At 39.6% G+C, this 26,912-nt stretch overlaps 1 protein-coding gene across 1 annotated transcript; it reads left to right on the forward strand.

Annotated features, from left to right (window-relative positions):
- The first annotated feature begins 25,070 nt into the window (after positions 1–25,070).
- On the forward strand, positions 25,071–25,802 carry LOC149241839 (uncharacterized). Its single transcript, XM_089370671.1, has one exon. It carries the CDS (start codon positions 25,071–25,073, stop codon positions 25,800–25,802), a length of 732 nt encoding a protein of 243 aa, XP_089226797.1.
- The last annotated feature ends 1,110 nt before the right edge of the window (positions 25,803–26,912 follow it).

A 26,912-nucleotide genomic window follows, 5' to 3' on the forward strand; every position in this document is an offset into this window, starting at 1 on the left:
ACCTTATTAATGACTCAAGATCCTATACCAAAAATAATAATTAAAGGAGACTCAAATTAAAACAAAGCAATGAAAAGGGAGGGTAAAATTATTATTATTATTTTTATAATGAGTAGTTTATGAAAAATAATATTTTAATAATGATTATTAAGATCAAATAATATTCCTATAACTACTAGTTAAGAATATATATATATATATATATATAAAGAAAGATGAAAAATGTAAGCATTAATAAAAAACAAACAATCCAAGTCAACCAAAGATAGGGAACAAAGTATATAATATATATATATATATAATATATATATATATATATATATATATAAAGTGGAATCAAGACCTCATTAATGATTCAAGATCCTATAACAAAAAGAATAATTAAATGAGACTAAAATTAAAACAAAACAATTAAAAGGGAGGGAAACTATATATTATATATATTATTATTTTTAAAGGTGAGAAAACAGATCATAAGAATTTTAACATATAATGAAAATACCTATATAGAAACAAAAAAATCATAAATAGAAACGTCAAACCCTAAAAAAAATACAGCAAATAGAAAAAAACTAGGAGGACAAGACAGGGACCCAACTTCTGCTAATATTCCAACCATCGTCTCTATTGAAATTATTGGTCATTTTTTCGATTTCCAAGGCCTACCTGAATTTATGATGATGGCAATGACTAACCTTGGCAATGCCATGGGCTTCCTCAATGCAGATGTGATGCCTAGATTTTTTTGCATGTTCTGCCAAAGCAGAGGAGCAGGTCTTGCCATGCTTGACGTCATCTGCATGTTCGCGAATCCTTTGATTAATCGAGTGTCAAGTCTCACCAATGTAGGGAGTCCCACAAGAGAAAGGGATAACATAAACACCTTTCATATTTTTGGGTTCAACGGGATGTTTAACGGATCTTAGGGAGCTTCAATGGTATTTAAAGGTCTAAAGGTTGAAGGAACCTTATGCTTCTTTAGGATCCTCGCAATCTTGTCTGTAGTTCCTTGGATAAGAGGGTGATGAACCCCATAAAAATGATCCTTGGCTTCTTTCTTAGACTTAGGACATTTTTCAGCTTTGAGGAAAGCCTTAGTACATTAGCATCTACTATGCCCATTATTAAAGAAAACACTCAAGAGGTGTGCTTTGTCCTCATTGAGATGGTTATCATTAGAAACCCTTAAATATCTAGTTGCTAAAGTGTTGAGAACACCAAGCTTTTGAGCTGAGAAATGATGAGAATTAGGATGACGATATTTCTCTATGTGAGTTTTCTTCCGAAAGACTCAATGAGAAAAAGATCCATTTTTTTTCCTTGAGAGGAGGACGTCAAGGAAGGGAAAACTGTTATTACTTTCAAATTCCATGGTGAAATTTATGGAATTAGACTGATTATTAAGATGAAGGAAAAGAAGGTCCAACTCTTCCTTGCCATGAGACCAAATGACACAAGTGTCATCCACATCCTAGGCAGAAGGCTAGAAGAGGCCAAGGCCCTTGATTCAAAATCCTCCATGAGTAGATTAGCCACCATAGGGGAGAGGGGGCAACCCATGGCGACACCACAAGTTTGTTCATAGAATTCCCCATCGAAGGAAAAGAAACTAGAGGTGAGACATATATCAACTAACTTAGCAGTATCAAGATCTGTAATGCGCTTGATGACCTTGATGGCCTCGATGATGGGGATATTAGTGCAGAGGGAGACCACATCAAAACTCACAATATTGTCATGGAGATCAAGCCTGAAATCCTTCAACTCATTGACAAATGAAGCAGAGTCATTGACAAAGGAATTTGTATACCTACAAGGGGCTTAAGCTTCATTGCTAAATATTTAGCAAGAAGATAAGTTGGCCCTCCTATCGTGTTGACAATGGGTCTCAAAGGAGCCCCTTCCTTATGGATCTTAGGAAGTCCATAGATTTTAGGGGTAAGACGGCTACTCTCAATGAGCTTATGACTGAATGAGATGACCGAGATACTGGTCTTTATAGCAAGAGCCACACTTTTGGAAATCTTCTTCAAGTGGTCCTTACTAAGTTTCCTGTAGCTCCCGCTATTCAAGAGATGATCCAACATATTCCTCTTGTAATCCTCTTTATCAAGAATAACTATAACACCACCTTTGTTGTCTTTGAGAACAAAAATATCCTTGTTATTGTTTAAGGACTTGAGAGCGTAAATTTCAAGCTTACTGACGTTGTTCTTGGGGGGCCTTGCCTTTCTAAGCACAACCACACGGTCTTGTATGATGATATCCTTAGTGACTTCCAGTAAGTCTCTAATACCATATTCGATGTCCTAGATGATATCGTCAACGAGGTTCTTTCTAGGAGCAAGGGAAAAATTCAAACTCTTGTCTAAAAGACTAAAGATTGGGGGTCAAAAGAAAAAATAGAGAGATTAACAACCTTATTGCCAGAGGAAGGAAGAAAATTAGAACTAACAATTTTATTCAAATCTAAAGTTCTAAAACTATTCCTACTATCATTATTATTAGAATTAAAAAGATAAAATTTCTATCGAAAAGACTCTTCTTAATATATCTTCTAGCATTTCATATATCTCTTTGATGTCTCCTATGCTACATATGGATGAGAGGACCTTTCAATGATTTCATAAGAATCCTGTGAGCCCCTTGATCCTTTTCCATGCATTCAAACAATGCTTGACCTTCAAAGAATTTTCCATAGATATCAATGACTTCTCTTTCGGGGACTATATCTATCCTGCTTTCTTATGCAAGGAATTTCGATGACCTAACCAATTCATAGATATCCTTGCAACTACAAAGTCATTTGTTATAGATATAACTCGGAAATATTTGATAATATAAATAAACCCAAGAATAACAAGATCAAAATAGATAGAAATGCTTCTTTATTGATCAAACCCTTAAGGTAGGACAACACCATACATTCACTCCTTAAGGAAGGAGAACACTCCACAAGCCATATGCCTGTTCATACAATAATCCTTCACAATCTTCCTTCACATGGAGTCTCTAGCCTTTATATAGGCCTCATACATACAATACCATGGGTCATTACCATGGTTCCCTCATACCATCAACTAATACCATGGGCCCATTACATTATTACTAACTACTTGTGGTCCCTTATATGATATGGGTTGACCACCTTATTTATTACTATGGCCCATCCCATTATTACATTATTACCTTGGGTACCTCCCTTGGTACCCCATATTATCCCCCCTAGGTATATAACATTCCACCCCCCTTAGCATGTTTCGTCCCCGAAACATGGGAAGAACACAAATAATAATATCTACTCAAAAGAGTAGTCCACTGGTACCATGCACGTGCATCTAGCCATCCAAGAGAAAGGTGAACCCTTGATCTTGCTGGTGCCTCGCTCGCTTGAGATGGAAGTTGACCATGTCAACTCTTCTGTGTTGATGTGTAGTAGGTGGATCTTCGCGCCTTGCTATCCGTCATATGGGGGTTGTTGTCCTTGTGTCTAATTGGTTGCCATGTTGTTGGTTGTTTTCTTGCGGGGTGATGTGGGTGATGATATGTTGAAGTTTTAACCCACGATGTCTTTTTCTTTAATTCACCTTGTTGTGGTGCCTGTTGTGGTGTCTTCTTTGCCAATATGACTTCAACCACTGAGCCCTCATCTGATGTACCTGTAACCTTTTCTGCTTCAACCTCTGTTTGTGTTTGATTGTCGATCATCAAAGGATCATCATCTGATATGTCAGTCCCTGGAACATCTTCTGCTTCAGCCTCCATGTACTCTACCTGTTTATTGATGGAAATATCTTGTAATGTAATTTTCTTCTTTTTATACCAGAGCTTCAAGAATTTCTTCTGCACATTAATATTGATAGTACCCGCAGATTCCATCCAAGGATATCCCAAAACAACATCCATATTATCCATCTCTGAAGTATAAAAATCACCATGCAACACATACTTATCCATAGAAAGCTTCAAATCCTTATAAATTTGAACATCCTCATCATCAACCTATGTATTTTCAATTTGTTTTGCTGGAACTTGCAATTTTTTTGCCAAATTAACATTGATGAAATTATGCTTGCAACTAGGATTTATAGAAACAATGATCTTTTCTTTCTACATCAATCCATGAACCTGCAATAAGGAGATACCAGCAGAAAATAGACCCACATGTTTCTCCTTATCTTGTTTTCTAGCATGAGACCATCTGTCTAAAAGTAATTTTTCAAATTCTTCATCGGGCAGGTTAAAGCACTTCTTTTGGTTAAGTAATCCCCACCATGTGGCTGCCTCATCTTTAAAATTAGCCAGTGCCACCCATTTCCAATTTTGTCTAAATAACCTCTTGTATTCATTTATGTATTCTTCAATAGTAGGACCCTTATCATTCCCTGTAAAAAATTCCTTGCTAGAAGCCATGAAGGTTTGGAAAAAATTCGCTTACTTGGCGAAAATTTGAAATTGTCACAGTTTAGTCAATATTGCTCAGAATCCCTATTATGACCTATTTTCGGAAATGGAACAACCATTCTGCATCTGCCCATGTGATAGAAATCTTGATCCAGGCACTTGGAATTTCAGATCTGTGCTGCAACTCTCCGCCGTCACCAAAATTTCTGCAAAAAAAAGTTGATTTTAAATCAGCGATATCTCCCTCATCCGGACTCCGATTGGACTGATTTTTTTTTTGAAATTGAGTGTTTTTTCACGCAGAATCCAGATCTCCAATTATATTTTGTAGATCTTGCACCAAGGCATCCATATCTGTGCCGCAAATTCGCTGCTCCGAAAAATTGTCTGCAACCCCACTGATTTTTAAATCAGCGATATCTCCTTCATCCGGACTCCGATTCAACCGATTTTTTTTTTGAAATCGGCTATTTTTTCATAAATAATCCATATTTTCAATTATATTTTGCAGATCTTGCACCAAAATGTATAGATCTGATCTGAAAACTCGCCGCCCCTGAAATCCTGCAAAAATAAAAAAAATTCTCCACTTTTGTGCCCAAGAAAGTGCTCTGATACCACTTGTTATAGCTCTGATACCACTTGTTATAAATACAACCTGAAATAATATAGATCTAATATGAAAATGTAAGATAATGCAAATAAACCCAAAAATAATATGAAATGATTCTTTATTGATCAAACCCTTAAGGTAGGGCAAAACCATACATTCAATCCTTAAGGAAGGAGAACACTCCACAAGCCATATGCTTGTTCATAAAATAATCCTATGAGTCCCTTGATCCTTTTCCATGCATTCAAACAATGCTTGACCTTCAAAGAATTTTCCATAGATATCAATGACTTCGCTTTCGGGGACTATATCTATCCTGCTTTCTTATGCAAGGAATTTCGATGACCTAACCAATTCATAGATATCCTTGCAACTACGAAGTCATCTTACCAACTTGAAAAGTGAAGATGAACTCTTCTACTTGATCACTTTGATGATGGTTGAAGAAGATGTATTAGAGCCTCCTCTTGGATGATCTTCTTCTAGATGAAAAAGACTTTCTTCAATAGAAAAGGTTACTCCTTTTGATGAGGATGATTTGTTGCTTCTTCAGATGATCTTCTTCTAGGGCAGGGAGATGATCCTTTCTTGTTCTTATAACCTTGAAGATGACAATGTCTTCTCGCCTTCTGTTGTAGTGTCTACAACCATCCTCCAAAATTATTCCTTAGCTTTGTTTTGGAGCCTCCCTAACAACCATCCTAGCAGCATGTCTTTCACTATCAAGTACATAGGATTCATTTGTCCTTCAACAACTTTCCAGTCTTTGCATGTTAGTTTGCTTCACTCCCCTCATAGGGTGCCACTCTGGACTTGGGATAGTTGCTGGCCGAGTAGTTACCTAAAAAAATTGCGCAATTTGGGAGGGGAACCAACCTTCCCTCCAGAAATTGAGCAAATCTGCTGGGTAGCTTGTTGGGCTCAGAAATTTCACAATAGAGTCAGTTAGTCTTCCTTGGGAAAATTGTGCAATCTGGCGCAGCACTGTAGCTCAACCCAGAAATTGCGAAAATCAGTTGTGCAGACTGTTGAGCCCCAAAATTGCACAGAGAAGTTAGACAAGCTTCCTTAGTAAAACTGCGCAATTTGGCCAAAACTGTAGCTCAACCCATAAATTGCGTAATTCTGGGCAGCAGTCACCTGCTCCTCCCTCAAATTACACAATCCCTCTGGGACAGCCAGCCCAGCTCCTCCTAGAAATTGCGTAATTCTGGGTAGTAGTCACCTGCTACTCCAAAAAATTTCACAATCCCCCTAGGACAGCCAGCCCAGTTCCTCTCAGAAATGGCACAAATCCCTCTCTCAGTCAAGTAGGCTGTAGCATGTGCCTTCAAGTTGACTGGTTCCCTCTAGGACCGAGCAAAACTGATTTGCATGCATGTGCTACTCTTCTTGAAATAACAAAAGGTAGCATGCAAAAGGCATCCCTAGATTTAGGGATCTATTCTTAGTAGTTGGAGGTTACATGCAAAGCTCATTTTAGAAACCTCTCGCCAAGTGTCGCTTTTTCCTAGATTTGTGGCATGCGCTTCATAACCTCGATCTTATAAAAAATCATAATTCAGATGCTGTAGATATCATTCCTCACATCAACCTTGCAGCTCTGACATCCCATGTTGCATCTAGGAGTCTTTGGCACTTTCAACTTAGCTGTTTCAGGGTAAGTATGCTTTTCATGTGTTGCGCTGCGTTTTTGTCGCTTTTTGTGTTTCTCTTTGTGTGAGTGTTGTCTACTTGATTTCAATGAGTTCTTGCTATCGTTTGATGTATGTTAGCTTGTAGAAGCACCGTTTCAATTTTCGTTCGCATCTCATTGCTATCCCATGCATGACACTATTTTTGCATCGACGGTGGCCGTTGCAGTGACTTGCTTCACACACATGCATGCTTTCCCATTTTCTGAATCCAACACTTACTGTTTGCATGCATGATCATTCACTCTTGTTTCCACTCAGTTTCACCATGCATTCATACTTCTCATGCTTTCAATCGCCCGTCGGCGGGTCTGGGCTGCCTGGGCCCGGACCTTGCCTTTCCCGGCTAAGCATTGTGTAATTTTGGAAGTGAAGGCTCTGCCTTCCCTCCAGAAATTACACAAGTCTGGCCCAACACTGGCCTCTAGGCTTGCATTGTGCAATTTTGGGAGGTAGTGCCTTGCTGGCCCCACAAACTACACAATGCAGTTTGCTAGTTTTCATGTCACTACTGAATGAAATTACACAGTTTCAGTCCTCAACTGGCCAGGCTGGACTGTGCATTACGCAATTTTGGCAGACAGTCTCCCATCCTCCTGGTGAAAATTGTTCAATCTTCACAGATATTCACACAAGTATGTTGCATGTCAGTCCATCAACTTGTTTTGGTTTTCGACTAACAGATTACTTGTCATGAGTGTTTCTATCTCTCCAGGTATCATAGGTGTTCATTTGCCTCTCAGCAGCATAGGTACAATGGATTCCAGGAGAGTAGAGTTGAAGACACCGTTCAGAGCACAATTGGGGATGTAGTCAATCAAGTGTCTATGAATTTGCCTATCTATGAAGACATCAAGATGTTCATAAACACATATATCAAGATGAAATGGCAGTAATGTTATAGCGAGAAACACCATCAACAACAACAGAAGGTAGCACACTTGCATGCGACAAATGCAAGAGGAAAGTTGTTGACAGGGCAGAGGCAGAACAACATTGCAAGCTCAAGCAGATCCAATTGTCATGAAAGAAGCTTTAGAGATTGAGGCTATGAGGCGACGATGCGACAAGAGGATCACGCGAAGGCAAAGAAAGAAACATAGAAGGGGTTGTAGGTGCTGAAGTGACAACTCAAGGAAGAACAGGTGTTGCACAGACAAGAGAAGGAGTTGCAACAAGAACAGGAACAACATGAAGCACAACATGCACAAACTGATGAAACTATGCCCATATAGGTTATAGACCTAGCCCTGCAGCTGGCACGGAGTAGACAGGGTGAGTAGTGTCGTCGATCACATGCGAGGGTGTTCAACAACATGTATGTCATTATGCACTCACATAAGATCCAACCCATTGGGACACTCATCGAGGTGAAGACAAGAAGCAAGTCTGACTGGAGCTAAACATGTATTTCAACAAGTTGATGCACATGGTCACCAACACACACTTGGAGATCAACATAGACACTATGCATCAGTATGTCACTGGTCCAGCTGCACTCAAGACGATGATGCACATGTTAACATACGAGTTGGACTGAAGAGACATATCAGTGTACCTGGATGCAACGGAGGCAAGTGTTCACTTTCAGCAAGATGTCACCATTGAGCGCACAGACACTGTCATAGATGACCAAGCTTGGCATTAGTTCGCCATCATCGATCATCGCAAGGATGTTGAAGAGTTGGTCTTACCGCAACTATCTGAGTGTTAATAATAGTTTGCATGGCTTTCTCAAGCCTATTTTGTCTCACATGGGTACATGTGTAGATTGTATGTAACATCTTGTAAAGTGGAAGTCCAAGTGTCAATAGTTGAATGTAATAATCATAGAGTAGTTGAAGGGTCATGAGGGTAGTTGAACAATGACAAAGGGGAATGTCAAGGGTCACCCCACCCTTTGCTATTTATAGTACCTCATAACTCATTGTATAGGCTTTTAGTCAGCCAAGCTTCCGATAAGAGTATCTTAGAGAAAGCTTGGAGAGTATTGTAATGAGCCTTGGCTTCTCCATAGTGCAGAGCTAGTACATCTCTTTGGAGGACCAGGTGGTAGTGACTGTAACGTTCTGCTATCGAGACTAGTATTTGGTCATGGTTGTACTGTATGATTGGAAATTTCACTTCTTAATATAACATAGCCGACACATTTCATGCATATGTTGTCTCTAACGATATATGTATCTGTTTGCTTACGCATGCATGTATGGACTCTTTCTGTATAAGTATGTATGAATATTATTGATTTGTGATGTTGGTTTAACCATCACTTTGGATTTTTAGCTTACTTTCTTTCTAGTTTGTGATGCAACTTTGCTCGTGTGTTCCCTTCTTAGCCGCGTGCTTTCATAGGTTTCCAAGGGGCGCACTCACCTCACTTCTCTGTGTTAGAACCATTCACGCACCTTCCTTGGCTTGGTGCGCATGTCACACCCTTGCTACCAACAGGGACATATTACTTGCCTCTTCGCACAACCGCAGTCAAGGTGATACCGTACGACCCGCTGCTCGCACTCCTACACCAAACAGTCTGAGGTCTAGTTGGGACTTCTTATGGGGGAGATCCCCTGACATGTTGTAGGTCCAACACTGTCAACATTTTGGCGCCAGAAGGAGGGATAGATGACAAGCTGAGTCCTCACAATCTATTTTGAATCTCTGCATAGCTATCATGACTAATTACAGAGTTTCTTTTCCAGAGTGTATGTCTTGTGGAAACAACTTCGAAATCTCGAAAGAGATCTGGGATAACTTGTCACATAAAACATACGATGGTGGAGGCTATGTAGCCTTGGTTAGGCACACGATCGATGTTGTAGGCTCATGCAAAAGACATGGAATCTTTGAAGAATACATGACTTGTGCAATGTTCGTCTACACACTTTGACGACACCCAATGCATTGGTGTGCCAGGATGCCTGAAAAATATATTCATTCTCTTTCTCATCTGGTTGCAGAGATAGACCGTTCTTTCAATCACTTTAACCGTAAAGCACTCAACAAAGAAATTGTGGAATTGCAAAAAGCATCTGATGAATCTGTTGAACAGTTTCACACACGCTTTTGTAATATTGCACACCAATTACTAGAAGATGAATTTGATTGGGAATTTCTCGATGGAATATTTGAGTATCTTCTTCAGTTATCCAAAAATCCACAATTCTTGAAATCATCTGAAGCCCACTTAGCACACTTCGGTGATGGAGCAACGCAATCACATGAAGACACAATTTCTCTCACAATTGACTTTTCGCCTTCACCTCATCAAGAAACTCCACCACCGCAGAGTGATGTGGGAGAACATGCACACACATTTGTTGAACTGTCACATCCTCCCACCCCACCTGCTCCTGATATCTGCACAGATTTGACTTGCAAGCCTGTTGGTTGTCACGTGGATTTGTTCCCTCAACCTCCATCCCTGCATTCTGTTGATTCTCAGGATTGTACTATCTTGTGTTCTTCCATTCTAGACTCCTCACCTATTGTGAATGAGGATCAAGTTGTCGACGGAGTTAGTGTTATGAAGCCAACCTGTTCCATCATTCATGATGAGTGTGTGTGGGAATCTAAAGAAAAAATTGTGGTGAAGGATGACTCCTTTCCATCTGCGCCTCACCTGCTCTATCCTAATAGCCCTTGTGTTTCTTCCACTATTGATTTCCCCTGTGAAAACTCATTTATGGATTCTTCTACTTCCGATCATTCACAGGACACGTTAGATGTAATTTTGTCATTACATTGCAGAGAGGACACATCTTCCTCTAAAAATCAATCCAATCTTTCATCTGTCATTTCTGAAAACACAGAGGATGAAAATCCTCGCTTCTCATCTATCCCTCTACACAATTCATCATATCATGAGGATGTCGAAAAACATCCTAAATTTTCTAATCTTGGTTTTCATGATCTCTCTACTTCTTCATCCGATCACGATGTTGATTCAATCATTGTTAATCTATCTAAGACACTGGTCTACGATGATCTATCTGTCAATGAAGTTGAAACCTTGCAGATTGTCGAGGAACTTAAGCCCGAATTGATGTTTATGTTAGATCCTCACTCTCCTGAGGTTGGCTTCACTTCCAATCAGGGAATTATTGAAACACCTGAGGCTCCTCATCACTCTTTGCTTTGCATTGAAGATCAACCAAACACCCATATTTCGCTTCCTCAACTCGAACTACATGATCCCATCGCTCTTGCATTGGAGGAATCTTACACAGCAAGCACACTTGCGCAATGTAAGTGGTCTACCTTCCTCATGTTTGCTTGCATATCATAGCCACAAGAATGTGTACACTTAACATCGGCACACAGTGTAGCACAACACCATGGCAAGTCCACATAGTGCATGTCATGCACTTTCACTTACTTCTTTTCTGTGGACGTATTTAAGCTCAAAGTGTGTTTGTCTTCATTGTTATATCTTTCTTGTTTGCTGGTTCACATGCTTGTGCTATTTGTGAACCATACCTTCACCAACATGGGTTGACCAATGCGTCGGTGGCTGCATTGGAAGTATCACTTCACATGAGCAGACCCATGCACCATTAGCTTATGAGTAGGAGTAGTGTTTGGTTTTGGTTTGTTTGCGTGCATGTATGTTTGCTTGCTTGCATGCTTGTTTGCTTATTTTCTTTGCTTATGAATTTAGTTCTGCTTTTGTTTTGTTCTGTTGTTTGTATGCTTGTTTCCGCCCGTAGGTTAGTTTCACATGAAATTGTGTGCGACTCTTGAAACAAGCTGGGTAAAGTACAAGAGGACTTGTGTAGTTATCAATACTTGGTTATCTGTCGTCTTGCCTTTGTATGAAGAACTTGTTATCTTCAGTCCATGATATGTCGATGGAAAATACGCATTGTTCGAAGTGAACCTTAGTGAAAACACAATGCTTGCACACTAACTAGTGTCACCTACTGTAGTCGGTTGTTTTTGGGTTAATCCTTGTCAGCTCAGCCAAGTAGAGTAAGGTAAGGGGGAAAACCTTAACAAGCACATCAGAGGTATATAGAAACTACTTCTATGAAGGAACAACCTCTTATGCTCTCAATAATTTAGGATCCCTCTTCTGCCTCTGAAATGAATAAATGTTATGCACAATTATGAAAATGAAAAATGAAAAAATGAAAATGAGAAAAATTTTGAAAAAAAGTAACATGAAAAATGAATAAGGCGAAAGAAGAGAAAGGCTTCCTACGCAGAGAGGTGATGAAAGTAACTCTGCTCAGGTACTGACTAGGCTCGCTGGGAGCGGAGCAATGCTTGTGTTCCTGTGTGACTCCACTGGGGTACTGACCAGGCTTGCTGGCAGCGAAGTAACACTAGAGATGAAACTAAAACTCTGATGACCATACGACTTGTGCACCAATATATCCCTCATCCCAATTGAAACAATTATGTTGGCTTGGCTTGGAATGCATGTCGACTGACTAAGATCTTGGCATATGCTACATCTTACAATCAATCAAGTGTGGAAACCAAGATGAACAGAGATCTGAACAATACTTCTAGAGGTGTTAGACTTGCTTTTCACGAACAAGGTCCATTCAGAGAGCTAGATTTCTACTAGTGTGTCACCAAGTGTTGTAGAGGCTACAACCACCCACCAAAATTTTGCCTTAGCTTTGTTTTGGAGCCTCCCTACCAACCATCCTAGAAGCATGTCTTGCATTATCAAGTACATAGGTTTCATTGGTTCTTCAACAACTTTCCAGCCTGTGCATGTTAGTTTGCCTCACTCCCCTCACAAGTTTCCACTCCAAACTTGGGCTAGTTGCTGGTTGAGCAGCTCCCTCAAAAAATTACGCAATTTTGGGGGGGAACCAACCTTCCCTCTAGAAATTGTGCAAATCTACTCAGCTCAGAATTACGCAATATAGTCAGACAATATTCCTTGGAAAAATTGTGTAATCTGGTCCAGCACTCTAGCTCAGCCCAAAATTTGTGAAAAAAAGTTGGGCAGACTGTTGTGCCCAAAAATTGCACAGAGAAGTCGAACAGGCTTCCTTGGAAAAACTACGCAATCTGGCCAGCATTGCAGCTCATCCCAAAAATTGCGCAATTCTGGGCAACAGTCACCTGTTCCTCCCTGAAATTGTGCAATCCCTCTAGGACAACCATCCCATCTCATCCGAGAAATTGTGCAATTCTGGGTGGCAGTCACTTACTCCTCCCAAAAATTGTGCAATCCATTTGGGAAAGCCAGCCCAGTTCCTCTCATAAATTGCGCAAATCCCTCTCTTAATCAAGCAGGTGGTCAAATGTGCCTTTAGGTTGACCAGTTCCCACTGGGACAGAGCAAAACGGATTTACATGCATGGGTTGATCTTCCAGAAATAACAAAAGGCAGCATGCAAAAGGCATCCCTAGATCTAGGGAACTATTCTTAGCAGTTGGAGGTTTCATGCAAAGCTCATTTTAGAAACCTCTCGCGAAGTGTCACTTTTTCGTAGATTTGTGGCATACACGTCATAACCTCGATCTTATCAAGACTCATCAACCAGATGCTATAGATCTCATTCCTCACATCGACCTTGCAAATTTGATATCCCACATTTCATCTAGGAGTCTTCGACACTTTCAGCTTAGTTGCTTCAGGGTAAGTCTGCTTTTCATTTCTTGCTCTGCGTTTTTGTCACTTTTTGTGTTTCTCTTTGTGTGAGTGTTGTCTGCTTGATTCCAATGAGTGTTTGTTGTCATTTTGATGTATGTTAGCTTGCAGAAGCACCGTTTCGGTTTTTGTTCACATCTCACTGTTGTCGCATCCATGACACTATTTTTGCACCGACAATCGTCGCTACGGAGACTCGCTTCACACACATGCATGATTTCCCATTTTCTGAAACCAGCACTTACTATTTGCTTGCATGATCATTAACTCTTGTTTACACTTAGCTTCACCATGCATTTAGACTTCTTATGCTTTCACTCGCTTGTTGACGGGTCTGGGCTGCCTGGGCCCAGACCTTGCCTTTCCCGGCTAAGCATTGCACATTTATGGAAGTGAAGGCTTTGCCTTCCCTCGAGAAATTTTCCAAATCTAGCCCAACATTGACCTCCAAGGTTGCATTGCGAAATTATGGGAGGTAGTGCCTTGTTGGCCCCAAAAACTGCGTAATGCAGTTTGCTGGTTTGCATGTCATTGCTGACTGAAATTGTGCATTTGTAGTTTCAGCCCTTAGCAGGCCAGGCTGGACTGTGCATCGTGTAGTTTTGGAAGACAATCTCCTAGCCTCCTAGTGAATATTGTGCAATGTTCACAGATAGTCACACAGGTATGTTGCATTTCATTTCATCAGCTTGTTTTGTTTTTCGACTAACAAATTGCTTGTCATGAGTGTTGTTATGTCTCTAGGTATCACAGGTGTTCGTCTGCCTCTCAGTAGCACAGGTAAAATGGATTCTAGGAGAGCAGAGTCAAAGACACCATTTAGAACACAACTGGGGATGCAGTCGATCAAGTATCTATGAACCTGTCTATCTATGAAGACATCAAGTTGTTCATAAGAAAGGATATCAAGATGAAATGGCAGCGACGTCACAATGAGCAGCACCATCAGCAATAGTAGAAGGTAGCACACCTGCATGCGACAAATGCAAGAGGAAGGTTGTTGACAACGCAGAGGTGGAACAAAGTTGCAAGCTCAAGCAGATCCACTTGTGATGAAAGTAGCTTTAGAGATCGAGGCTATGAGGTGACAATGCAAAAAGAGGATCGGAAGAAGGAAGAGAAAGAAATAGAGAAGGGGTTACAGGTTCTGAAGCGAAAACTCAAGGAAGAACAGGAGTTGAACAAACAAGAGAAGGATTTGCAACAGGAACAGGTACAATAGGAGGTACAACATGCACAGACTGATGAAACTGCACCCATAAAGATTATAGACCCATCCCAACAGCTGGAACGGAGTAGACAGATTGAGCAGTGCCATTGATCGCATGCGAGGGTGTTCAACACAATGGATGTCATTATGCACACGCATGTGATCCCACCCATTGACACACTCACTAAGGCGAAGACAAGAAGCAAGTCCGACTGGAGCTGAACATGTATTTCGGCAAGTTGATGTGCATGGTCACTAGCACACACTTAGAGATCAACATAGACACTATGCATTAGTATGTTGTTGGTCCAGCTGCACTCAAGATGATGATGCGCATGTTAATAGACAAGTTGGACAGAAGAGCCATATCAGTGTACCCACATGCAACAGAGGTAAGAGTTTGCTTTTAGCAAAATGTCACCATTGAGCACATGGACACCATCACGAGCGACCAATCTTGGCATCAGTTCGCCACTGTCGATCATCACAAGGATGTCGAAGAGTTGGTCTTACCATAAATCTTCAAGTGTTAGTGATAGCTTGCTTGGCTTTCTCAAGCCTATTTTGTCTCACATGGGTACATGTGCAGATTTTATGTAACATCTTGTAAAGTGGAAGTCCAAGTGTCAATAGTCGAATGTAACAGTCATAAAGTAGTTGAAGAGTCATGAGTGTAGGTGAATAGTCACAATGGGGAATGTCAAGGGTCACCCCACTCTTTTCTATTTATAGTACCTCATAACTTATTGTATAGGATTTTGGTCAGCCAAGCTTCCGATAGGAGTATCTTAGAGAAAGATTGGAGAGTATTGTAATGAGCCTTGGCTTCTCCATAGTGCAGAGCTAGTACATCTCTTTGGAGGACTAGGCGGCAATGAATGTAACGTTCCGCTATCGGGACTAGTGATTGGTCATGGTTGTAATTTATGATTGGAACTTTCACTTCTTAATATAATAGAAACGACACATTTCATGCATATGTTGTTATTGTATTTCAGCTATCTTGTTTACTCTAATGATATATGTATCTGTTTGCTTACGCATGTATGTATGGACTCTTTATGTATAAGTATGTATGAATCTTATTGAGATGTGTTGTTGGTTTAACCATCACTTTGGATTGTTAGCTTACTTTCTTTCCAGTTTGTGATGCACATTTTCTCGTGTGTTCCTTTCTTAGCCACGTGATTTCACAGGTTTCCAATGGGTGCACTCACCACACTTTCTATGTGTTAGAACCATTCATGCATTTTCGTTGGATTGCTGCGCATGTCACACTGTTGCTACCAACATGGACATCTTACTTGCCTCTACACAAAACCGTGGTCAAGGCCATACCGTCTGACCCACTGTTGGGACTCTTATACCAAACGGTCTGAGGTCTAGTTGGGACTTCTCACCGGGGAGATCCCTTGACATGTTGGTGGGTCCAGCAACGTCAACGCCTTCTTTATGCTTTCACTTCTTTCGTAGTGTAGATCAGGATTGATTCTAGGGTTTCAACATTTTTCAAGATGATGTGATCTTCATTTTTGAGGTCCTTCGAGCTACCTTGCTTTAGAAAACTTTGTGAGGATCTTGGTGGCCTTTTGATGATTACTACGGAAACGAAGGCTCTTGTTGTTGTAGACTGCTTCCTCGATCTAGGGTTTGATCAAAATTAGGGTTCAATTTTTCAATGTAGATCTTGATCCTTTTCTTTGATATCCTTCAACTTGTTTTGATGTACTTCTTAAAAATTGATCCTTGAATGTCTTTTTTCTTCCCTTCCTTTGAATTCAACACCTTAGCTCTGCAACTATGTTGAAGAATCTAGGGAAATTAGATTAATAAGATTCTTCTTGCCATGATAACTATTTGTGATGTAATTTTAATTTTTCTTATTAGCTCAATATTTGCTTGTTAATTTTAGAGTTTGTCTTCTTAGTTCATGAAATAGTTACCGAAAGAAAAGAGACAAGAACACAAGATGTTGGCTTTCTGCCAGGGCCAAAACCTCTCATTGTTTGAGAGGAAAGCCCGTACAAAATTATTCTTATAGAGATTCCAATTGATGAATACCAAGACCATGACCATTTACCTATAAACCACTACAAGACCAAGACACCAATCCTCTTCTTCGTTATAGTTGAGATCATCATCACTGCTACTGAAGTCACCACTGTTGCAACACCGAGGCCATCGCTACTGCACCACCGAGATCTTCATTACTGCTACACTATGGTTGCACCTTCACTGAGATCTTCATCACCACTGTACAATTCTTGCACCTTCACCAATATTTTAATTATAACAATGAGATATTCCATACTAAGATATGTATATATAGATGAGGGTTGCATCGAGATCTTCATCAAGATCATGACCTTGTAACTATGTCTTCAACAAGATCATGACCGAGATCTTGATTACAACTATGCCGAGTTCATGACTGGATATGTAATGTATGCCAAGACATAGTGTGTCATCGTGGGATTAATGAGATCCTCCTCATCAAAGAGATAGGTCAGTTCTAAAGTTTCCACAGAGATCTTGCCAGTGCCCATCCGAATAACACTGAGATGTATCTGAACCTCATTCTGCCTCTGACCATCCAAATTCAAGGATGACTTCAGCCTCATTCGAACATCAGAGAGAGATATTCGAATAATTGTACTTGCAGCTAGACCTTAAAACTTTTTGTTGTTCCATTATCATCTTTTATCGTTTCTCCTTCCATTTGAATTAGCTTATGTTCTGGAGATTCAAACTGTCCTCTTGTTATTACCCATCCGAATTCCTGAACTGAGGAAATGCGAGTTGCCTTTGTGCCTGTATATAGTTTATGCCCATCATAAATAAGTGGATTTGAGTGTATGAAGGAATGTGTCTCTATATAGTGAGGCAACATGATCCTCCTTTAATTCAATTTGTACACCAACTTCTTCAAGAGGGATTGTGCTTGTCTTTGGAGGGCTTCTAGACATTTCTATAGACTTGTATACATTAAACATAGGCTCAAGAAGTGATCTTCATACATGACATTAATTCTAGAATCTAAATGACAAATCCTATTATTCTAAAATCACTTGCTCATGAAACCCATGATGCAAGTTTACAATCATAATTTTGTTCTCTTTGTTACATCATTTACATGAGTCATAATTACATGGCATTATGAAGACCGAACCTAGTTACACTTCCTTCAACATATTGAAGAGCATCCCATGCATAATTCATTTAAGAGGGAAAATGGATCATCACAAGTCCCATAGCATACACAAAGTGAGGGACTATCATAAGGGACTACTCTCATAACACATGCATGTAACCCCCCCATGTTTGTTGCATGTTTATCAATCATCTATTCATGTGTTGACACAAGCATGTGGGATTATGAAAATGTGCTTGTATTCATTCTGAATTGGGAATCATGTTTTAAGTCTTGACTGAGTGACTACGTGTCTAGCTATATGTGTGGCCTCTTTGGGTCACAAGTTCTCGAGAATCTGATGATCACTTTGGATGAATTTATGTGGTTCTTCCTTGAAAGCTTAGGTCCAATGCACTTTGCATTTTTTTCTAAGTTTGGAATTGAAGCACTTGTAGTTTTCATGGTAAGGTTCATATCTTCCTGTGTTCTAGTTGGCTCTTCCTTTCCTAATGGCTAGTGCTAGGGAATTTGAACTAGTTTTCTTTATGGATTTTGGATTAGCTGTGTATTTCATTCTTTCTCTTGATGTAGGGTTTGTTCCTTTACTATTCTTACCTTGGTCCTTGATAGTCTCTTCATTTCTTTGCAATTCTAATGTTCTTGAATTTGGTTAATATCTTCTTTTTCTCTACAAGTTGGACGATAACATCTATGATATGGATTACAAATAATTATAGGATATGAAGAGTTACTTAGGTAGCATCACGAGTCAATTGATATTGGAAATGTTTTTTTCATTGATGTCAAAGACATGGGGAGACTATATATGTCCAAGAAAAATATTGCGAGATGAAGATGGTTGGAAATATTGTTTTTGGACTTTGTATGCCTAATTTTGATACATTATCTTCGAAGGCCTTTTTACTCTAAACACCTAGCTCAAATGGGAGCATGTAATATATGGTTGAAATGCTTATTCTAATATCTATCCAATAGTATATGTAACTCCTATACCTCCAAAGTAATGAGGTAATATGAAAGATTCTGTCAAGTCAACCCATCCACAAGGTACAGGTTAGCTCAACCAGCTTTACAAGTTGACCCCACAAGTGAACACATAAACACTATAATTAAAGATATGTGGGCGTATTTAAAGTGTATCCATGCAAGAATATCAATTACAAGTGAACAAAAGACATTTGAAGTGCGCACGAGTCAAAGACGAGTATTTTTTGGGTTTAAAAGTACATAAGAGAAGTTGAAGGATTTTTCTTAGTATTAAGGTTGCACTACGAAGGACTAAGGTCTATGATGTTGTAAGGGTGTTTTTATGGGGTTGGGATGCTACACATTTTGCTATTTTTGAGTTGTGATGATATTAAGTGCACTAGTCTGGTATTATACTATGGGGAATGATATTGTGGGGTTCAATAGGGTATGAATGCTAAATATGACTAGGGTTTGAAGCTAAGTATGGGGAATGAAGCAAGGAGAGGCATTGAAGCATGAAATTTCAACGGTATGATGATGATGTGAAATGAATGAAGTATGAAGCATGGATGTGAAGTAAGATGTAATCTGTGTATGAAGACCTTATGTTGATTCCTATAAGAAGATTGGTGTCTCCAGTAGGTTGGTGCCTACATAATGTTTTGCTAATTTTTTGTTCAAATAAGGATATTGGTGGCTCTAGTAGGTTGGTTCCCATAATATTTGTAACAATAGGTTGGTACCTACAAATATTTTAAAGATAAGTTTTTGTGGCTTTTTTCTATAAGTGGTTCCATGTTAAAATTTATGTACTAGGATTTGAGTTTACATGACTTTAATATTTTGAAGTTAATGAATCATTTATGAATACTCATTTAAAAAATAATCTTATACTTATTCACCCCCCTCTTAGTATAAGCATACTTTCAACAATTAAAATTTGAGTGAGTTCCTTCAAAAACAATCTAACGACTAGAAGGTATATTTAGGGGGGCACACATGGCTATTCAAGAAGGTTTCTCCACAAACATATCACCATTGTTTGACTGAACAAACTATGCATTGTGGAGTGTAAGGATGTGTAGTTGTCTAATGGTTGTTGGGTTTGATATTTGGCAATCAATCATGACTAGTTATACAACCCCCAAAACTCCTCCAACAAATATGAATGAGAACAAGGTTAGTGAAATAACGCAAAAGCCATGAATTTTATATTATGTGGTCTATTAAAATTGAAATTTGTCAAGGTGGTGCATTGTGAATCAACTAAATAAATTTGGGCAAAAATTCAATAAATATATGAAGGCGATGAAAAGTTGAAAAAGGAAAAGCTCCAAAATCATGAAGATAATTTGAGAACTTGAAAATGAAGGATGACGAAAATGTTGCAGCCTATTTCTTCCATATGGATTAAATTGTTGACACCATTAGGAGACTTAGTGAGAAGGTTGAAGAACCAATTATTGTGCAAATGGAATTAAGGTCACTCCCTTTAATATTTAATGCCAATGTCTCTACCATTGAAGAAATAAAGCATTTGGATAAATTGATGATGGATGAGTTGCATGACATTCTCATTGCATATGAAATGGGGATAAAAAAGAAAAGCAAACAAACAAGGAAGCAAATTTCAAAGAATTAAGGAGGACAAAAGGACACAAATCTTATGATTTTTCCAGCCATGAATTTGATATAGAAAGAAGCAAAATTTGTGAGAAAGCTAACAAGAGGGTCCAACAAATAAAAAGTTAAGCTACCCTTCAAAAATTTTAATTGTGTTCGAGTAGGACATTTTTCTTCTAAACGTCAATAGAAAAAGGTAATACAACTATGATGAAGAAGAACATAACAGATAAAGAAAACCTTATTGACAAAAAAATGAAAATATACCAAGAAGAATATTTTTTCTCTAGAGATGACAAAAGCTTGTATGAAGAAAGTGATGGATATATATTTTTTATTGACTATGAAGAATTCCTCTTCATAGACACGAATAAAATGTAAATTGATAAAGAAAATGAAGACAATTAGAAAGAAAAATTAGATTAAGAAGAAGAAGACATTGATGGGGAAGTTAATACTGAAGTAGAACTCATTATTGCCTTAAATAAATAGATAGGCTGAAGGGAAAAATAAAAAGAAAGGGAAATTATAGAAATATGAAAATAGTGATCATGATCTTGATGAATTATGAAAAATATTTATCATACCAAAGAATCAACTAGAAGAGGAAAAAACGATAAAATAAGTGGTGAGAATCCAAGTGAAAGAAAAGGAAGAAAATTGCAAGAAGCTAGAAGCTAAAATCATTTCCTTAAGAAAGGAACTAGAGAAAACAACTAATTAGTTGAATAGAATTTTGAAGTTAGGAAAGAGTGTTGAAATATTAGATAATATTCTCTGTTTCCAAATGTCATCACTGGTCATGATACATGTTGGCTAAAAAGACCCTTGAAGGAGATGTAAACACTAAAATCACAAAGGCATCATAAAAGGAAAATGAAGTAAATCATAAAAACTATACTAATATTTTCAAGGGTTCCATCATCTATGAAAGAATCACTAGGAAAGGACATGAGGACCAACATAAACCTGATGATTTTCACAAGAACAGCAAGAGTGAGTTCCTAAGAATTGTTCCACCAAGAAGGCTTTTTATAACCTGGTGCCAAAATCTCTTCCTTGGCTATTGTTTCCTTCCAATAATTTTTGTCACAAAACAATAGGTTATGTAGATTATGCAAGAAGTGATCACGTGAGAGATAGAAATATATGATCTTATAAGACCTCAAATAATGATTATGTGAGCAATAAAACTAGAAGTTCTCATGCATTTTTTGATAGAAACTACAATTGATTTGCTGCTCTACTTGATTACAATATTGAATGTTATAAGTGTAATAACTATCAACACATAACACATGAATCTAGAAGTAGCATAATAAAGTCTCCTAAACAAACAAGTAAGAAGATGTCCTTATGAAGCATACAAAAGAATACACAAAGGTGTGGAAAAGGGAGAAATAAAAACAAGAGAATGAAGACTGTGCACTTGCACTATATCCTCAAAACAAAGGAAGTCAATCGTTCATTGATAATGTTGGAATAAGAAATTACTAAGAGGGGTGGTGAATCAGTAATAGTGAAGTTTTTTCAATTCTAAGTATAGGTCTTTAACTCTTTTCACTATGGTCAGTTACTTGTGAGAGATTTTGTACACAATTCAGATAATCAACAAGATAAGGTATTCAAATGTACATAAATCCATCACATAAGCAACACACATATTGCCATAGGTATTTTTACATGGAAACCCAAAGGGAAAAAACCACCAATTTGTTTATTTTTATGACGTAAATTAAGCACCTACTTAATTACATAAATTTATTTGTGAGCACCCACTCATAGGAGGCACCAACCCCCTTATGATAGCAAGCACCTATTTTCCAAGAGACATCAACATCTTATGAATTGAGGCCCCCACCTTCTCTAGCCACTATTCTACCTTTCATACAATTTTCAAACTAAAAATAGAGGCAATCACATATACTGAGATATACCAATCTGGTTTACCGCAGTATCATACTTCTACTCTCAGTCTTTTGATGTTCCACAGTCTCTCTCGACCTCACACACCAACATCCTATCCTCTGCTCACTCTGTAGTAGCACAATGTACTCATTCTTATTCTCTCAACAACATATATTCTTCTCTTGGCCTTCTATAGCACAAGCTCTTTGCAACACTTTGTTTCAGTTCAACACCTGGTCCAATTGATCTATTTTCACACTCTCTACTCCATTCTCTTCAGCATGTACACAACAATCTGTATTCCCCCACTTGCTCAATGGAAATATTTAGTTTTGTTCCTCTGCTACACTAGGCTCATCCACATTTCCCAAGGGGTGTACTCCTGGCATAAACTCCATTCTTCTATTGCATATCTTCTTACGAATTCTGCCACTTCATTAAAACATGAGAATGGGATTTGTTCACTTCACCATTTCCCTATGTGATTATCCATGTAGAGAATTTAATCTCAGCCCACCTGCATACTCCAATGAGACTTCCCATGCTTCTTCATGGCTCACAGATCTTGACTATACTTCAACATGGCTTCTCTTTTCTTCGTTTATTTCTATAATATGTGCACAGGAATATTAGGGATGGATTTCTTTCAACTTTGAGAGAGGCCCTGTTGAAGCCTCATATTTCTATTGCTCCAACATGGGGGATAACCACCTGGTTTGGACCTTAAGACAACTCCTTTTCCATTTAAAGTGGTGGCTCTGACTGGGGATGATGGGACCAATTTCCCAGTATGGGTTTTAAAATGAGAGTGGGTGGTTTACGAGTTATTGCAATAGAATAATGATAACTTAAATGACCTATTCTATCATGCAAATCTCTAGATAACTTAATCTAATATAAACCTAGGTATTTCTATATAATATGCGATCTACAAAGATATCTAATTGACATGTGATAATAAAGATCAATCATGCATAAAACAGAGATGATAACGTGTAAAGATAATTTCTTTAACTAAATAGTTAGTCAAATAAATGTATAAACTATATTGAATATATATATATATATATATATATATATATATATATATATATATATAGATATATATATATAGATATATATATATATATATATATATATATATATATATATATATATATATAAGGTAAGATTATACTGTGACTGCGACCTTAGAGAGGCTCTGGGAACTAGGGTTCTGAAAACCCTACGACGGCGCGGCCTGCGCTCCCTGCACTCCTCCAGATCCTTGCAGAACGATCAGCTGCCATCAACCGACAAACCACCTTTGGTTCTCTGCCGAGGCAATGGGCTTTTCCCAGGGGGGGGCCTCAACGCCCTCCCCATCGTCCACTCGTAAGCCTCAAGGGCATTCTGGCTCTCTGACTTCTGAACTAGGGCACGATGCAGAGAACAGTGATCGCCTTCAAGGGCAGCAGAATACAAATCAATCCACGCATGCGACAGAAGAAGCCAACGGGAAATTGGAAGGATCTCCAGAAACAGAGGAAAGGCCCAGGATCACGTCGAAGACCTGCAAGCCAGTGGCTGCTGAACGGCCCAAGATTGAACTGCCGAGCCATAGGGTCAACGGAAAAATCCAGTTCATGAAGGACCATGCACTTATTGGAAAGTTTATTGGCTTCTGGCTGACGGAAAAGGCATTGCATGGCTGGATCTCAGCCAAATGGAAGCCTAAAGGCCATGTAACCCTGCAACTAGGACCTAAAGGGTTCTTCACAGCGATCTTTCTGTGCATAGAAGATAGAAACCGTATCATGGATCAAGGGCCCTACTTCTTCAATTCAGCGGGCCTCTACCTAAGAGCGTGGGTGGAAAGGTTCAACCCAGACAAGGAGGACCTTAGTTGGGCTCCAGTATGGATCAGGATGTACTCGCTTCCGGCAGAGTACTGGGATGAAGATTCTCTCAAGGACATAGGAAATGGATTGGGGGAGTATGTAAAATCGGCGGAGGAAACGAAACTGCGCAGATACACCTCCTATGCCCGTATTTGTGTCTTCATGCGTTTGGACAAACCCCTCCCGGACTCGGTAAGTCTTCTTCATGATGATTTCGAATGGGTTCAACCCCTAGATTATGAGCATGTCCCATTTCGCTATCGTAGATGCCATGCATTGGGTCATCTCTTCAGAGATTGTCCTCTCAATCTCAACTCTGTCAATGCTGCACCGTCGGGGCAGACCGATCAAGACGGATTTACTAAAGTAGCCTCCCGTAAAAGATCTCACAAGAAGCCCCCCTCAGGGAAAAAACCCTTGCCGGATGCCGCCTCCCTCCCCTCAACCAGCAACAGTTTTGAGGCCCTCGCCGATCCCTCAGCTGACCATCTCCTGCATACCCCCCCCCCCCCCCCCGATCCTACGCCCTTAGCCCCCCCCTCTCATCTTAGTTCCCCCCCGGACTCACCCCAGAAGGCAAGCAAGAACTCCGAGGAAAAAGAGACAGATATGGAGGTGGATGACATTCCCAGTCAATCCTTACGCCCTGCTTTCATTGTGGATGAGGAAAATCAAGTACAACAAATGGAGGAAGAGCCTGAGAGCATTGACCTAAATGGTCTTGATATCCTGGCAATGGAGCAATTTTGCAGGAAAAGGGATTATGACAAAATATCGGAGCTCCAGATCAGCAAATTGGAAGTCATCATCGCCAGAGCTTACCAGCAACAGCAGTTTGCCATCCAATCGGGTAGTCAATGGGATGTAGGCTTACCCCCCAAGGATTCCAAAAAGCGAGGGAGAAGAACAGATCTCTAGCGGACAATTGTGCTAGGGAAAATTCTGGTGGAATCAGGCAGGTATGCTAAGCTAACTAAGTACTACAAGCCCACCCAGTGAACCATGGCGCTGATCTCTTGGAATATAAGAGGGCTCAATAGCCCTGGGAAACGAAGACTAATAAAAGATATGATTAAGCAGGAGCAGCCACAAATTTTCTTTCTACAAGAAACTAAGTGTAATAATATTGCTATAGCAAATATTCTATCTAAAGCTTGGCCAGGATGTCACTCGGTGGCAGTGGATGCCACAGGGGCTTCGGGAGGATTGGCAATTGCTTGGAGCACCCAAGCGATTGAGCTGAAAGACATTCATGCAACACATCACATGATTCAAGCAACCTTTCACATAGTAGGCACTAATGTGTATGGCCACTTGACCAACGTTTATTTTCCCCAAGTAGCCAGCAAAAAAATTGTAGCTCTTAATACAATGGAAGAACTCAACAGCAACAGAGTCCATCCGCTGTGGATCATAGGGGGGGACTATAATATGATAACCAAGATTGAAGAAAAGAAAGGGGGGCGCGCGAGACTGGAGCAGGAGGTTGCCCACTTCAAGGATTTCATATATAACAATGCTCTCATAGATATGCAATTTTGCAATGGTACGCATACATGGAGCAACCGTAGAACTGGACGGCAGCAAATAGCATCCAAACTTGATAGATTCCTCCTTTCTGACAATATAGTGCATCTAGGCGGAGATCTATCGGCTTCAATTCTCCCATACTCAGGCTCAGATCATTGGCCGATCACCCTCCAATGGCAAAGACCAGGTGATGTAAAAAGGTGACCTTTTCGCTTCGAGGCTTTCTGGCTCTCACACCCCGCATTCAAAGACTTCATCAGATCTGTATGGACCTCCTTTCCCCCACCAGGCGGTTCAAAAATGTTTCAGTTCCAGCAAAAACTCAAATTCCTTAAGGCCCAAATCAAGATTTGGAACAAAGAGACATTCGGCAACATCTTTCAAGCCCAGCAGAGTTTAAACAAGGAGATGGCAGAGCTCCAGCAACATATCATCTCAGAAGGACACAATGAGGAAACCCTGGCTCAGGAACTGCGCATTCATAACCAATTAGAGGAACGAAGGAAGTAGGAAGAAATCCTATGGAGACAAAAATCTAGGATTAAATGGCTGAAAGAGGGAGAAAGGAACACTAAATTCTTTCATCGAACCACAATAAAACGAAGGATGCAGAACACTATCTTGTTCATTTAGAATCCAGAGGGGGAGAGATTGGAAAATCATGAGGAGATAGAGCAGGAGTTCCTTAGGAATTTTCAATAGGTTCATCAAGAACCCCAACTGGATAGAACTCCAGCCATAGATAAAATCATCACTAATGTGCCCAAAAGCATTACAGCAGAGCAAAATGAACTTCTCCTATGTCCTATCATGCAACAGGAGGTGGACACAGCAATGCAACAGCTCAAGGAAGGTAAGGCCCCTGGACCGGATGGCTTTACCACAACATTCTTCCACTCCTTTTGGGATTTGATAAAAGAAGAGGTTTGGCAAGTGGTGGAGGAATTGCACACCCAACACTGGCTTCTTCCCTCCCTTAATTCTACCTTCATGGCGCTTATCCTCAAGGAGGATATCACCAGAACACCGGAAAAATTTAGGCCAATTGTACTTTGTAATGTCATATACAAGGTGATTTCCAACAGGCTGAAACCATTTCTACCCATGCTCATCTCATCAGAACAGTCGGGCTATGTAGAGGGACGACAGATTCTAGACGGAATCATTCTCTCTCATGAAGTCATACACTCCCTCAAGCACTCCAAACAAGCAGGTATGATCCTCAAGCTCGATCTCTCAAAAGCTTTTGATAAGCTTAATTGGTTATACATTCAAAAAATGCTATCAGCTTTTGGTTTCTCACATATGTGGGTG

This window comes from Pinus tabuliformis, chromosome 8, assembly GCF_031772625.1.
Source record: "Pinus tabuliformis cultivar Carrire ecotype Pingquan chromosome 8, CPIR1, whole genome shotgun sequence".
NCBI lineage: Eukaryota > Viridiplantae > Streptophyta > Pinopsida > Pinales > Pinaceae > Pinus > Pinus tabuliformis.